This window comes from Apostichopus japonicus, chromosome 23 (assembly GCF_037975245.1).
Source record: "Apostichopus japonicus isolate 1M-3 chromosome 23, ASM3797524v1, whole genome shotgun sequence".
Lineage (NCBI taxonomy): Eukaryota > Metazoa > Echinodermata > Holothuroidea > Aspidochirotida > Stichopodidae > Apostichopus > Apostichopus japonicus.
This window is the reverse complement of record NC_092583.1, coordinates 7,143,522-7,157,902: the sequence shown is the minus strand read 5'-3', so window position 1 is coordinate 7,157,902 and position 14,381 is coordinate 7,143,522. Positions and strand designations below refer to the sequence as shown.

General features: G+C 36.1%; 1 protein-coding gene across 1 annotated transcript in view; it reads left to right on the top strand.

The window, feature by feature from the left end:
• The window catches only part of LOC139964462 (uncharacterized), a 33,434-nt gene extending 24,236 nt beyond the window's left edge, over nucleotides 1–9,198 (top strand). The window contains exons 12-21 of the mRNA XM_071966047.1: nucleotides 632–784; nucleotides 1,649–1,709; nucleotides 2,331–2,647; nucleotides 3,008–3,185; nucleotides 3,651–3,974; nucleotides 4,703–4,932; nucleotides 5,626–5,769; nucleotides 6,602–6,754; nucleotides 7,184–7,244; nucleotides 7,812–9,198. Coding sequence (XP_071822148.1) covers nucleotides 632–784; nucleotides 1,649–1,709; nucleotides 2,331–2,647; nucleotides 3,008–3,185; nucleotides 3,651–3,974; nucleotides 4,703–4,932; nucleotides 5,626–5,769; nucleotides 6,602–6,754; nucleotides 7,184–7,244; nucleotides 7,812–8,113 — 1,923 coding nt within the window. The 3' untranslated portion in view covers nucleotides 8,114–9,198. The remainder of the gene's footprint in view (nucleotides 1–631; nucleotides 785–1,648; nucleotides 1,710–2,330; nucleotides 2,648–3,007; nucleotides 3,186–3,650; nucleotides 3,975–4,702; nucleotides 4,933–5,625; nucleotides 5,770–6,601; nucleotides 6,755–7,183; nucleotides 7,245–7,811) is intronic.
• Nucleotides 9,199–14,381: the final 5,183 nt, after the last annotated feature.

The window sequence follows — 14,381 nt, the reverse complement described above, 5'->3', positions numbered from 1 at the left end:
TGGATCAAAATGTTGTAGTGGTTAGAATGTGGTTAAAAATACCCAACAGTGACCAAAATCTATGCAAACGTCTGGTGGGCAGTGTTGTTAAGCAGAATCTTGTAAGGGATGGTATTTTCAGTTCATGAATTAGGAAGTAAAGTTTGGTCCTATATTCTTTCGTATGGTTTGAAAAAAAAAAAGCTTCACTCACCATGGCTGCACTTTGGTGATGATTAATTGGGATGTCTTTAATTCACCTCCTTTTGTAGTTTTAGTTATTGTTCAGGTGATGTGGCAGATTTGCAGTTGCGGGAATGGGTTGTTGATTAGGTAGCTGTCCTGTGAGCAGGAATCAGTGAGACAATTACATGCCCTCCTAGTAATGAAACTGAGCACTCATCAAAAAGAGAAGGATTGATATATGCCAGTATATATCTACAATCACAGGACCATCTATGGCTCGACTTTATTTCTGTAGGGTTTCTACCCCATGGGACAAAGTTAACCTAAATATTGTTATGGAATTCTTTAATACAATTACCAGGTTTTCCTTAATTCGTTTCTATATATGTGTGGAATTGTTTCTTTGAATACATATCAAGCATTCTCATCATCAGTATAATTTATCTTCAATATTTTTATCCATTAGCATGTAGACATTGATCACCTTTGTGCTGCCAGTAGAGTCTCTCATCAGTTCAGACTTAAAAGAAACAACGATGGAGACACTGACATGGTTGATGTGAAGTTAAAAGTATCACAACATGAGAAGAACCAGACAGCCTTTATCCTCCAATCAAAGGTGAGCTATGTCTGCTGATTGTGTTCCAGCTGTTTTGGTTCTCATATTACATAATATACAGCAGCGTCTTCTCTCTTCTGATCATTTCTTTGCTTAGTAATGTCCTGTCTGCTGGAAGTCTTGCAACTGTTTTCAGGCTCACTGAATAATGTCAGTGTTGCGACTGAATTATAATTATTTGTTGGCATATTAGGAGTGTTAGCTCAGTGGTTAACGCCGGTGCCTTTCAATCATAAGGTCCTGAGTTTGAGTCACTCCAAGATTAATGTATGTCATCCAGTTACAGGGTTGTTGACAATTCATAATCATGGACAATAAAATATGAATCTAAGAGACTGACTTCGGTCAGCTTGCGGCTTTTATAAGTCAGTGATGGTTTCTGCGCGAGTTCCTGCTTGCAGGAGGATCTAAAATACATACTAAATGTTCTCTCATGGATCCTTTTCTTTGTAATATTCATAGTGGATGACAATTGAATTTTATAGTAGTAGGCTGTTATTCTGTAATTAATGAGTAACTCAAAATGCAGTGAAATGCTGAAAAAATGTACATATCACCTGTGTTTTATTCAACGCACAGGCCAACAGCTTTTGGAAACTTTGTTTTGTGGGTATCTTAGGTACAAATTAAGTACTCCATAAATGATAGGTATGTTGTCATCAAGATTCCTTTCCTTGGGATTGTACACATTTATTATGTGTTGTTCCATGTCTAACTTTGCCCAATTTTTCTACATTATATTTCTACTTTAAACCTATTCAGTCACAGGGGTGTGATAGAAAGTGAACACTAATATATTGTATGTTAAACATTCATACATGTAAAGTTTCATTGGTCATATATTTTTGGGTTTTTTTTCTTCAGGTGAAAAACATTCTCTTATCTCCAGAAAGCCAGGAAATTCTTTTTAGAGAACAATATCCAGGTGAGTTTTTAAGTGGAATTTGAACAAATGGTTGTACTTAGTTTTAAAATCCACCCTGACCTGTTTCTAAGTGATGTTGGAACAAAAAATGAATGCTCCTTATCCTAGACATACACCAGTTATTGTGTATTAGTGGAAATGAAAAAGTAAGCACACATAGAGAACATAGACCCAGGTGAGTGTCTAAGTAAAAGTTAATGTAATAGCATTTGGTTTTAGAAGTAGACACACCAAAGTGTCACTTATAAAAGATAAGTTTATTGGGAAACATTTAATCAACAATTACTTTTGTAGCTCAAAGCAACTTTTGAAAGTGAAACTGTATACAAGACTAGAATTTATGTACAAAACGAGGGCTAATAGTTGAAAAATTGCAGGAAAGCTTTGCACAGTATACTTCACCAATTTATTGTGTGCACGCACCAACATTCTCCATGCAGAGGTTGCATGCTTCTTGTGGGCCAGTTGTGTACTTACTTGTGCATGTTAGTTGTGAACATTGCTCATTGTTGAAACCTGGCACACAATTAGCCTGTGATTCATTCACTCTTAGTTACACATGCGAATCTAGTCTTTTCTCTCCTTTGAATATAATGTGGATGTTGTTGTCCTCACTTTCAGACTTAGACAAGTATGAAAAGTTGAAAGGAGACATTGCAAAGCTTCTGAATAAACAACATTGTAAACAGCTGGGTATGGTTTTTGGGCTCAAGCCAGCAGAAAATGAAACAATTCAGGAAGCAGCAGAATCTGGAAAGACGCTGATGAAAATATTGGATGAAAGAGAGCTCATCATGCCAGACAGAATGATCGGACTATATGAAGGATTGAAAGCCATTCACTATAATAAGCTGGCAAGACTGGTGCTGGAATACATTGATACGTCACAGGAGAAGAATGGAAAGGAAAACGAAAGAGAGAAAGATTATAAGAAAATGGTTTGTGCTTAGTAAAAATTTGTTAATTAACATGATCAGCGTGAAGCAAAACAAAAGTCACTTTGAATAAAATCAAGATCTTAGAAGAATAGAAGGCCTAGTACAGACTGTACTTTTTGATATGAAAAGTATTTCTTTTTGCTATCATGCAAGTCTGTCTGAAAATTTATCCTTTCACTAATTGTGACAGTTTCTGCTTATACCTAAAGTTACGTTTATATATATCAAATGTACAGGAAGTCTGTGTAGAAATTTACTTAGCCAAATCAAACGCAGTAAATAGTTTTATATCTTCATAAAGAGTTATAAAAAATGTGAAATTTATAAACAATTTGTACTATTTCAACATTATTGTTTCAGGAAAAAGTTCCAGTGAAACCGGTAGTCATTTCAAAGAGGGAACCACAATTGTCAGTCAATTTCAATATTTTAATAGAAGAGGGATACAAGAAACTGGATGTCCAAAGTGCCTTGAAATTGTCTCATGGAAAACTGGACTTGGGGAGACGGCTATTGCTGCTTGCTAAGGAAGACCATGGTAAAGTACCCATATAGTCAGCTACATGGGTATTTATTATTTATGTCTTCCTGATTTTAGTAACTTAAATCAATCTAGGACCACATTTCATTCCCTTTGCTGCTTCAGTGTTCATGGAAGAAAAAATATTTTTTTATTTATATTTTAAGGAATATTATTCACAAATTAGCTCCAAAATAGAAATGTAATCTAGATGCTGTAAATAACCTAATTCTTGTTACTCACTGTTAATGTATAATTCTCTTCTACATCTATTTCCATTACTTACATCAAACATGACTTATGTTCACTGTTCCACCTTTTATTATTGTAATATCTACAAATAGCCAAAAGATTAAAGCAGATTTGTGTTAAAGGGGCTCTTTTCATGATGTGAATTGAAACAGTATATTTAATTAACAGATGTTTAATGATAGTGGCAAAATATTTTCCTTTCACGTGAAATAAATTGCCTTTCTCCTCCAGAGAGACTTCCTTTGTTCCCAGGGTCAAATCTGTATAAAGAACAATACTTTGATCAGCATGGAGGAGAGTTGGTTATCGCAGGTGTTAATCTCCTTGTACCAGCTGGGGCACTACACACTGGAAGGATTGTTAGTCTGTGGGTTTCTACTGAACCTGCCATTAAAGGACCTTCCTCAAACAAGAGTCTCAGGTTGACACCCTTTGTGAAATTTGGTCCAGAAAGCCTTACTTTACACAAGCCTGTCACATTGATTATACCACACTGTGCTTTTACTACAACTAACCAGATGGGTCTTGATGTGTACTCTGGTGTCTTACAAACAGGTCTGTTGTTTTCTTTTGCCGTGTGTTTTTCTACTCCGGTGAGCGTTATATATAGTCAATAATATTTCTTTATCACAGAAATATGTTTATGAGCTTGTGTGTACCACCTCTTTACTTGTAAGCATGATATGCTTCAAAGTGCATAATGGTGTTATTTGACACTGGGTGTGTGGTTCCATGTTAAATGAATAAAAAAACTGCTTTTTCTGTAGAGGTCAAAGTCTGAAACATTGTAAGCAGAATGATTCAAGAAAGGTTGTGTGAACTTTACATGTACTATTTAGAGTCACACTTGATATGTGAAACCACCTGAGTACACACACACAATATTTGGAAGAAATTCACTAAGCCTTCTGACTCTGTGTAATGTAAAAGTCAATATCTCAAGAAGGTGGTTATGTCCAGACAAATCATCTCCATTTCAAGAAACATTTAGTTGTACCTTGAGAGCAACCATTTCAAAATAAAATAAGCAACATTTCCAAAGGGAAATAATACCCTTGAAGCTATGTTAAGCTAAAGGGTTTTATCTAGTGACCTTGCATCCATACATATATAGAGTTAGAAACATGATATCGTACTATTTTGATGTTCTATGTATGCAGTGCTGCATTTTCTACCACCAGACTGTCCCTTTAAAGTCATCTATGGTATCGATTATGATTGGTGTTCTACCTTACATCATGTTATAAAAACTTACAAGCAAAATGTTTCAAAATTTCCTTCAGATAATGCTATCAAATGGAGCTTAGAAAGGAAACACCTCAGCTGCTCTATGAATAGTCAGCACCTTGCAGTTAAAGCTGAGCAACCCTGTCTCATTGGTCTTCATGTCCCTTTCATACCTAAGATGAGGAAGCGTGTTTGTATTTTACCGATTGTAAACAGAGTCTCTGATTCAGGGGATCAATTGGCAATCCATCTTTGGTTTCATAACGATGACACACTAGAACATGAAGTAAGTAGCATATTTTATCAGCTGAAGTGGTATTTTTAATTATCTCATAGATTTCAGTTGTCTGCCTTTCTGAATGACACATGGTTCATACACAGAATTGTACAGAGTTGATTCATTGTTAACCAAAGCTATTTAGCGATGGAAATGAAAAAGTTCAAGCTTGATGCCATACAGGGCTCAAACATCTCCGCAGTCAAATAGTGATGAAAACGTTAAGGGACGGGTCAAGTGAGATAAGCTGGTTAAGGCTTTCTATGGTCATTAATTGGTGAAAATTATAATTTTGCAGTGGTCAAAACACACTGATCCGATGTCCTAGAACAAAATTGAATGTTCATAACTTATTGCGGGTGGTCATTGACAACAAGTCACTTGTAATTACAGACACATTTGTAAACACACCTTGTCCAGGTGTCCAAGATTATACAAAGATTTATATTTCAGAACATAGGCTGTCAGACTATTCATGGTCTTTGATTATGCATCCTATCAGACACTGCATTTTATTAGATATTTATAACATCTCCATTTATTTATAAAACAATGGCCACCCAAAAGAGGGTCACACCGGGGAGTAGTTATTGCTTCCTGGTTATACATAGGACAACTAAGCAGTGTGTGCATTGTTGTTAATTTTAAAATTTGCAAAAAATAATAATATAACAGTAATTGTTTCATATTTTATATTAATAGAGTCTTATCAATGAAGAAGTCTACCAGCAAAAGGGAACCATAATTCATGATCCTGTGTCTGTTCAACTCAAATCTATGACTTCAACTTTACATGTTAGCACTAACTCCAGTTCCTCACAGTGTAACCCACATCCTAGAAAAGTGGTTAGTAATAATTGTTACATATTCTTATTTATTTGTTGGCAACATGTAAAGAATGTAGCTAATTCCTGTTCCACGGGTAATTTGCATTTGTTGGAAGAAAAGTTATATGCATCTATTGAGTGGTATGTATATGGTGTAAGCATATGTTGTTATTTAAATAAACATCTTATTTTAAAGTTGTCTCCTGCTGCCATTCCTATGATATTCAATTAATAAAAAGGGTTCAGATGGTCCCAGCTGCAGTTGTCTCTACAATTGATTTCATTCTGGACTAGTCCTACATTCCTACATTCCTTCATCATTGACTCTCCATGTATTGACTAAATAAGTACTTCGTAATGTGTGTTACTGTTAGGGTCTCTTATTTATTTAGTTTCATTTTGTTGCTTATACCAATAATCATTCTGTTCAAAGCTTATAAGAGCTGAAAAGAATATGAAGTTGATAGTTTACAGTCTTGCCTGAATGCCAACGCCTTCTCAAATGGCTTTACAACACCCATAAATATCAATATGCATAATTCCATTAGTTGGTCATAGATTACTTCAGCTTACCATATATGTGTCCACTGGAAGACATGAGTGCTGTCAAAGTAAAGCACACAGCTATATTTACAAATTACTTTGCATTTTCCAATGTTTACACCTGGATGAAGACAGGCAGTTGAGGTTAATTCCCTTGCCCAAGGTCAGATCATAACGATCCAGTCGACCAGTACTGGGAGGTGCATTCTTTAAATTGCAAGCCTGGTGCCCTAACAACTTGACCACCATGTTAAATGCTCAAAAGTTTGATAAATTAATAATCATCACTTGATTTTTCTCTCTTCAAGGATGTTGCTATGGAAACCCTATGGTTAAAGAACAGACACAAGGTAGAATTCTGTCTTCAGAATAAAGGGCTCAAAGAAACTGTCAATCTGGAAATAGAAGCGAGATATGGAATGTCTGTGAAGAATCTATTCCAGCTTAATATTCAGTTGCAGGTGACTTGATTTTTGGTTTAAATTAACACAAAGAAAAAATTGAATACAAGGAGTTTAATATTTCACTTTAGATTTATCTAAGCTACTGAGACTCCTTTTATACTTACCTTTTCTTTATTTGTTTACCATTTTTACATTCTCTAATGAAGTCATTTTTTTGTTTGCCTAAATTATTGAACTGTCTTCCATAAGACAAGTTTGAAATATGTTACAGTTTTCAACAAAGCAAATATCTCTATGACAAGCTGTCTTCATGTCACAAATGTAATACATACAAAATATCTTAAATAGTAATTACTAATTAGCATATCTTAACATTATCACTTAAACCACATTTTGATACACACTGTCATGTGATAGAGATGAGATATTCACAAACTAATTTTCTAAGAGAAACATCAAGCTTTCCTCTTCATTTACTCTTCACAGATTGACAAATTACTACATATTGACCAAATCACATCTCCATTCCAGCTCATCCTTCCTGAATGTGAGTAATTAATTACATGATTAAAATTTAATAGCATGGTAATTAATGTAGGCCTGTATATATAAAGTGTTGATGTTTGATGCTTTACAGTCCTTTCATATGAGATGTGTACATGTAATCTTACTTTTCATACATCAACATTTAACATACTGCCTGCAATTCCTTACACATCAGATGTGTGCACCTTATCCTACTTTGCACAGAGGAGTCTGGCTGCAATTGCCATGCCAACTGGGGGACTAACTATCAGCTATTTGCAATATTTGATATTAAGGAAACATCAGTTTTGACACCATAGCAATATATAATATATACTGTATTGAATTTCTCACTGCAGTGAAAAATAAAATGTAATGAAATTCAACCACCTGTTTGAAATTACACATTCTGGAGTTAAATCAGATTTTATGTTTATTATCATTGAAAACTCCAGTGTGTGTAAGAAACACATCACTGTTGTCTCACAATTCTGAATATTATTTGCATGAAACAGGTTCTGTTGAATTTACTGTATGTAGAGTAATGTATTTAACGTATTTCCAATTTCCTTTTCTTTCAACCTCACAGCCATCATCAAATCTTTTGATCAGCTAAAGCAGAACTTATCAGAACATCTTGATGTAGACCAATCTACCCTGCTGGCAAATATTTTCCAACTTCCTGATGAAGGAATTACTGATATCAAGAAGCACAAAACACCGGAAACTCTTTTGTTAGAGAAGCTGACAAAGAATTCACTGATATCTCCCACAAACATCACAAAATTGGAAAATGCCCTAACAGAACAAGGAAATGAAGAATGTGCAAAACTTGTCAGAGAATTCAGAAGTAAAAATCCTGTAGTCCAAGCAACAATGTGCCCAGAATAATGACTGAATTCATAATGTGGTTTATTGTAACCAAATAATGATGAATACGAACATCATATCACCTGTGGTGCTGTACCCAGGAATATGTTCACTTGAGAGGTGGTGAGGAAGTCGGTGAGACATTTTGTACAAACTATTTTTTACAGTTGGAGCTTATAAACACAGGACTATAAGTGTAATTACACCTGTAGGAGTTACATGAAATATTCTCTTCCCTTGTCAAATAATGTTATGTATGTATATACTCTATGTGACTAAGTCCATGTTGGTATACTTGCCTTTAATAGGCAAACAATTACAGTAACATATACAGACATTTCAGCATGTGTGTTTGCGTGTATGTGGCCCAAACCTGATAATATGGATGTATAGCTTCCCTATTGTGAGCAAGAGGGGTAGGAAGCTTCCAAAAAGTTTGGGACACAACTTCAAAGTAGCACTTTCTCATTCCACAAATACCACTCGTTATGCTAAAAACCGATACACAGCGGCCATATCACTTAAATATATATGATGTGTTAGTATGCTATCAATACTATTATGGTGCACGTGAATAATTAAAATAAAATTTTAAAATTAACAAAGATATCCAAAAGACAGTTCTTCATCAAAGGGGTACATTTTATTTGCCAGTAGTGCACATTTGCTATATTGGAAAATAGTTGGGGGCATGTGCCCCAGTGACCCAACTACATCAACCTATTACTTAAAGATGATTTTCAGTAATTGCCATCAAGATAGGCTACTGATAAAGGTATATTCGGGTGGCTTAATCAATTCTTAGATAATTACTGCTTCCCCTGGTCAAACCACATCCTCAAAGCCTTTTTTTTTTTAGGAAAGATATGAATTCGTTAAATTTGATCATAGTAAGTTGTGGATGCATCTGTCATTAACATAATGAATGTCATTATGGTAATTGAGCTGAAAGTGTTTCTGTTTTCTTCATAGTATCTTTATCATGTATGTATAGAAGTATACAAAACTTCAAAAAAAGCTGAGAGCTGATGAACTATCTGGCTTTCAAAAAAATGTAAATATTCACTTTATTTCATTGGCAATACAGATACAATCTCAGTAATCATTGATTATGCATATATAGTTGTTATTACCTGTAAGTTTAGGGTAATGGGAGGGGGACTATGCCAATACCAAATGTATCTCTGGATAAAGTGGAGGCAACATATTCAAAATACATTACAACAGACCTCTCAATACTCATTTAAGTACAGAGATCATACGGTTCTCATGAAGATCTTGATTATAGCTTTTGCTCTGGCAGACCTATTCGTTCATGACCCTTTTTGAGGAAAATCACAACCCTTGCGTACGTATGTACCTTTGTGGGAACAGAATGAATGATTTAGGTAGGGGCACGAACTGTTATGTAAGGAAGAGATGTGAATCAAGGATTTCATAAAGCAGGTGTTTTATCTTGGATCATTAAGGGAGGAGGGGGGATCCTTGAAAAAACAATTATTTAAACTTCAAATGGTTTATTCTGAGGCATATTCAGACTGTATACTAGGTCTATATAAGTAGCTGTAAACGCAATGGCATGCTAATAAATACTTTGTTTCTGACGATTAGAGGTGAGGTGGTCTCCTGCGTCTGCTCACAACACTGAGTCATCTACAGAAAACTATTACACAAAGTTACAAGCCAACTCAGTAAACCTGTTCTTTAGTGATACAATTCTGTGTTTAACAAAGATGAATTATCTCAGTCCGATACATTGATGACATTCACCGATGTGTATATGACAGTCGACAGTCACAGTATGTTTGTGTTGAGATCAACATACCTCAATATTCAACAGACCCCCCCCCCCCGTAAACTCCAAACAAGATTGCTCATATAATTCAAACTTGTTATAAAAATGTGTACACGCAGTGATTCAGTTGCGTAGCCAGATGGGGTGGGGGAGGGGTGCAGGGAAAACCCCAAGAAATTTTCGAGGACGAAAAGTGGACGGCAATAAAAAATAAAAAAATGCCACAAGAAAAATAAATAGCCATATCATATGATACTGGTTAAGCTATTTTTCTTTATAGCAAGGTGTGATCTACATCTCACTAAGTTGTCCTCATTAGCAATACTAATAAAGAGAGAGATTTCTCTGAACGAATTAACTAAGATTCAGTTATTGACACTTTAATCAAAGTTCCTTGATTGTCGTCTTTAATAGAAACAAAATATCTCCATTTGGGTCAATATAATATTGAGATGTGAGATACCTGCGTGCACATACCCACACGTACTATTGTTTAAATATTTTCGTTAACGTACACAGGGCCGTTGTCACTGGGGGCATGGGTGAATGTGCCTCATTCCATCCCCTGTCGCAAACTTTCTACGAATTAAATTGTATACACTGGCAAATGTAAAGTTGTAGTACACAAATGTAGATACAATTATGGAAACATATTGCACCATTTTGAAACAAAGTCCCCCTAAACGAAAGATACTTCTCAAAAATGAGGAAACTTAGACCCCTCCCCCTAACATTCAAATCGTAACAGAGGGTAGAGCCTATATAGTGACATGAAAAGTCACATAAATTAAAGTGTTAATTATCCTTAATTTTCTGACCCTTCAAATGGGGACAAAACTTTGGCCACCTCGCACCACGAATGCTGGCTAAGCGCTTGCAGTGATGACATCATGTTACTCATTTAAAACCCAAATTTGGGATGAGATGTGTATCTCCATCATCCATGGATTGCCTACTTGCCATTTTTCATTTGGGTGGGGATGGTAGGGTTCCCAATGGTAGTTTTTCTCTATGTCACCTTCACGATTTCGAACATCTGATGACATCTTAGATCCAAACTGTTTGTGAACTTTAGCCTTATTAATCACTCTCAGATCAATGATCGGGGCGGTGTCGTCTTTGGTATATGTTTATGTATGTTAACAGTATGAGAGACTGTGTTAAGTTGAGTGCTTATCTTTTACGGTCTCCATACAAAGAGAGTTTGTCGCTGTACCTGTGTCGAAGAGCGTCACTTTCGGGGGGGGGGGTGAGAAGAGAAGCTTCTCCCTTCCCCGAAATTACTTTCCTAGGGTTTGTACCTCAACGGTTGTCTGGCATATCCTGTTGATTGTTAAAAAAATAATAATTGTCATGTATATCAGTGCGAAGATCCATCTAAGCTGTGGATTCATGGTCGCCCGATTGTCTGGAAGAACTGATACCGTAGAGCAAATTGCTGATACGATTACGAAACTAATGACAATAATTTCATCTATACGGCACATCTTAGGACTGTACATATCATATCTGCGACCTCCAGCCATAATCTTACTATTTTTTGCTTTTATAATCGTTTCGATCGACAGGATTTTTCAGCTGAACACGACGATTTTCAACAGCAGTTCGCAAATTCTGACTGTGACATCACGGTTACTGAAGATGAGGTTCGTCGTCATTTGTCAAGACTTCACTCATCGAAAGCTGCCGGACCAGACAAGCTCTCCCCGCGGGTCTTAAAACAATGTGCAATACAACTTTCGAACATTTTAACGTATATTTTCAATCAATCTTTCACAACCCGTGTTATACCTAACTTATGGAAGCAATCATGTATCATACCAGTACCTAAGACCAGTGCAATATCATGTTTGAATGACTTACGTCCTGTTGCCCTCACTGCTGTGCCCATGAAAGTTTGTGAACGTATATTTTTAGAACGCTTTAGACCATTCGTAACTCCATTTTTAGATCCTTTCCAGTTTGCATACCAATCAGATCGAAGTTGTGAAGATGCCATTCTTTTGATCCTCCATAAACTATATTCTCATTTAGAACATTCTTGCCGAGGACATTTTGCCCGTGTGACATTTTTCGACTTTTCGTCTGCTTTCAACACTATCCAACCACATATTTTAGTCAGTAAACTTAAGAATATGGACGTTCCCGGTGGTTTTATTCACTGGATTTTAAACTATTTAACTAACAGAACTCAGTTGGTGAAACTCAGCCATTCGTGTCTATCCGATGTTATTCTTTCAAATACAGGGGCACCCCAGGGAACAGTTCTAGCACCGTTCCTATTCACACTTTATACGTACGATGCCAGGTCATTAGAACATGGTTGCTCACTCATCAAGTTTGCTGACGATACTGCCATGATTGGCTTAGTCAGCTTGAAGCGTATTTACGTCAAATTCAGTCCTTTGTGAACTACTGTGACCTTAACTTCCTCCAATTAAATGTTGCTAAGACCAAAGAAATGATTATTGATTTTCGTCACAATACTAATCCTCCACCCCCTGTTGTTGTCAAAGGAAGTGTAATTGATCGTGTTACGTCATATAAGTATCTTGGGGTAGTGCTGAATGATCACTTGGCATGGGGAGATCATATTGATATATTGGTTAAAAAGTTGAATTCTAGATTGTACTGCCTCCGTAAGATGTCGAATTTTAATGTTCGTCATGACATCCTTGAAATGTTTTATAATTGTACCATTAGCGGGGTTTGGCGTTATTGCTTGGTTTGCTGGGGTGGGAATGTAAACAAACATGAAATAGATCGTATTAATAGCATCATTAAGAAAGCAGAGAGAGTAGTCGGGGAACCCTTGCCTTCCATTGACTCGGTCTACCACAGCCTTCTCGAGTCCAAACTGGAAGCGGTATGGAAGGACCATACCCACCCCCTCTATGAGCTACTTCATAATAGTCAGATGTCCAGAGGCAGTGGCAGGTTGAGACTTCCGTGTCTCAAAACCAATAGATACAGAGATTCTTTCATACCCCGTGCAATTAAGCTTTTTAATGAGGTTTTATTACGTTGACTTTCATATATTGACTTTTCTTATTATTCTTACTGTCTTATTGTACAATATACACATCTATTTTTGTAACTTTTTCACTATTTTATGAGCGAGTGCCTGAATTTCCCTTTGGGATCGATAAAGTTTTACTTATCTTACTTATCTTATCTTATGTGCGATAGATCAAGTTCTATATCAGCAGTCAGATTGTGTTTATCCAAACTTATCGGGAAACCCGACAGTTTTTATCTAAGATATATGTATATTAAGCGTTTTCTGCCTGACATAGTTGTGTGGCAGATTTTAGTCCCACCCAGTGGCGCAACCACATTCTGGTTGGGTGTGGGGGGTGGAGGGGAGGCTGGTCTCAACAATTAATGGGGATTCACCTTCCACAACAGTGGACAGAATATCACAAACCTATTGTGTACAATACATGAATATACAACATGTATCTGTGGAACAGCCTAAACAGTTTGAAATTATTTTCTTTTTCCAAAGTTTCAAATATAGCACCGTTTTGTACTTTACAAAGATTTATCTCCTTAGACCACTTCCTTGAACAAAATATCACCTTACCCGCTCACCATCCAAGTACAAACATGGTGATTGCGCCCCTGGTCACACTTGACCATGCACATTTTGTGATATTGAAATGTGAACACATTGTATATTTAAAAAATCTACATTTTGATTTTGTATTTGAACACGTCAGATCAGTTTTCATGTAACCAGAAGAATAAAACAGTGACGTAGAAAGTCTGACAACTGGTTTGAGGCCGTTCCAAAGAAGTGTTTTAATTTTGTAGATTACATCTCGAAATGACGACGTTTCATTGCAACATTTTGACAATTTATCCCAACATTTTGATGTTTTCTCTTCACGTTTCACGATTGATCTCAATATTTTGCAGTTTTGTCTTAGTTATTTGACTGTTTAGCTGTGTCACGTCATTGTATAGCTTTCTATCGAATCTACGACGTTTCAGATAAATTCAGAAAATTTGAATTTCATCTCGAAAATTATCGATTTTTCCCTTACTTTCAACGTATTACTTCAATTCATCACAATCCGAGGAGATGCTTATCTTATTCCAAGTTTGGTTCCACAAGTGAATATAATGATGTCATCACTGCAGGTGCGCAAATAACGCTTTGACTAATATGACTGTTCATGACACCATATTAGCGATACCCTCTGTTACGATTTCGAATGGTATGGGGAGGGTGTCTAGGTATTAGAAGGAAGTTTGAGAAATGGGAGGGGATGAGAGGAGGCACGTTCCACATGTCTGTTTAAGACATCGACAGTTAGAGATTAAATTGATATTCTAACAATTTATGGCAAAAAATTGATGTTTTAAACCCAAATTTCAATATTGTTGGCGCAATTAATGTTAGCTCGCTATTTTAAGTTTTATCTCTAAATTTAGCGATGTTTTGCGGCTTCGTTTTTCTCTCGAGGTTTTGACGTTTAATTGCTAACT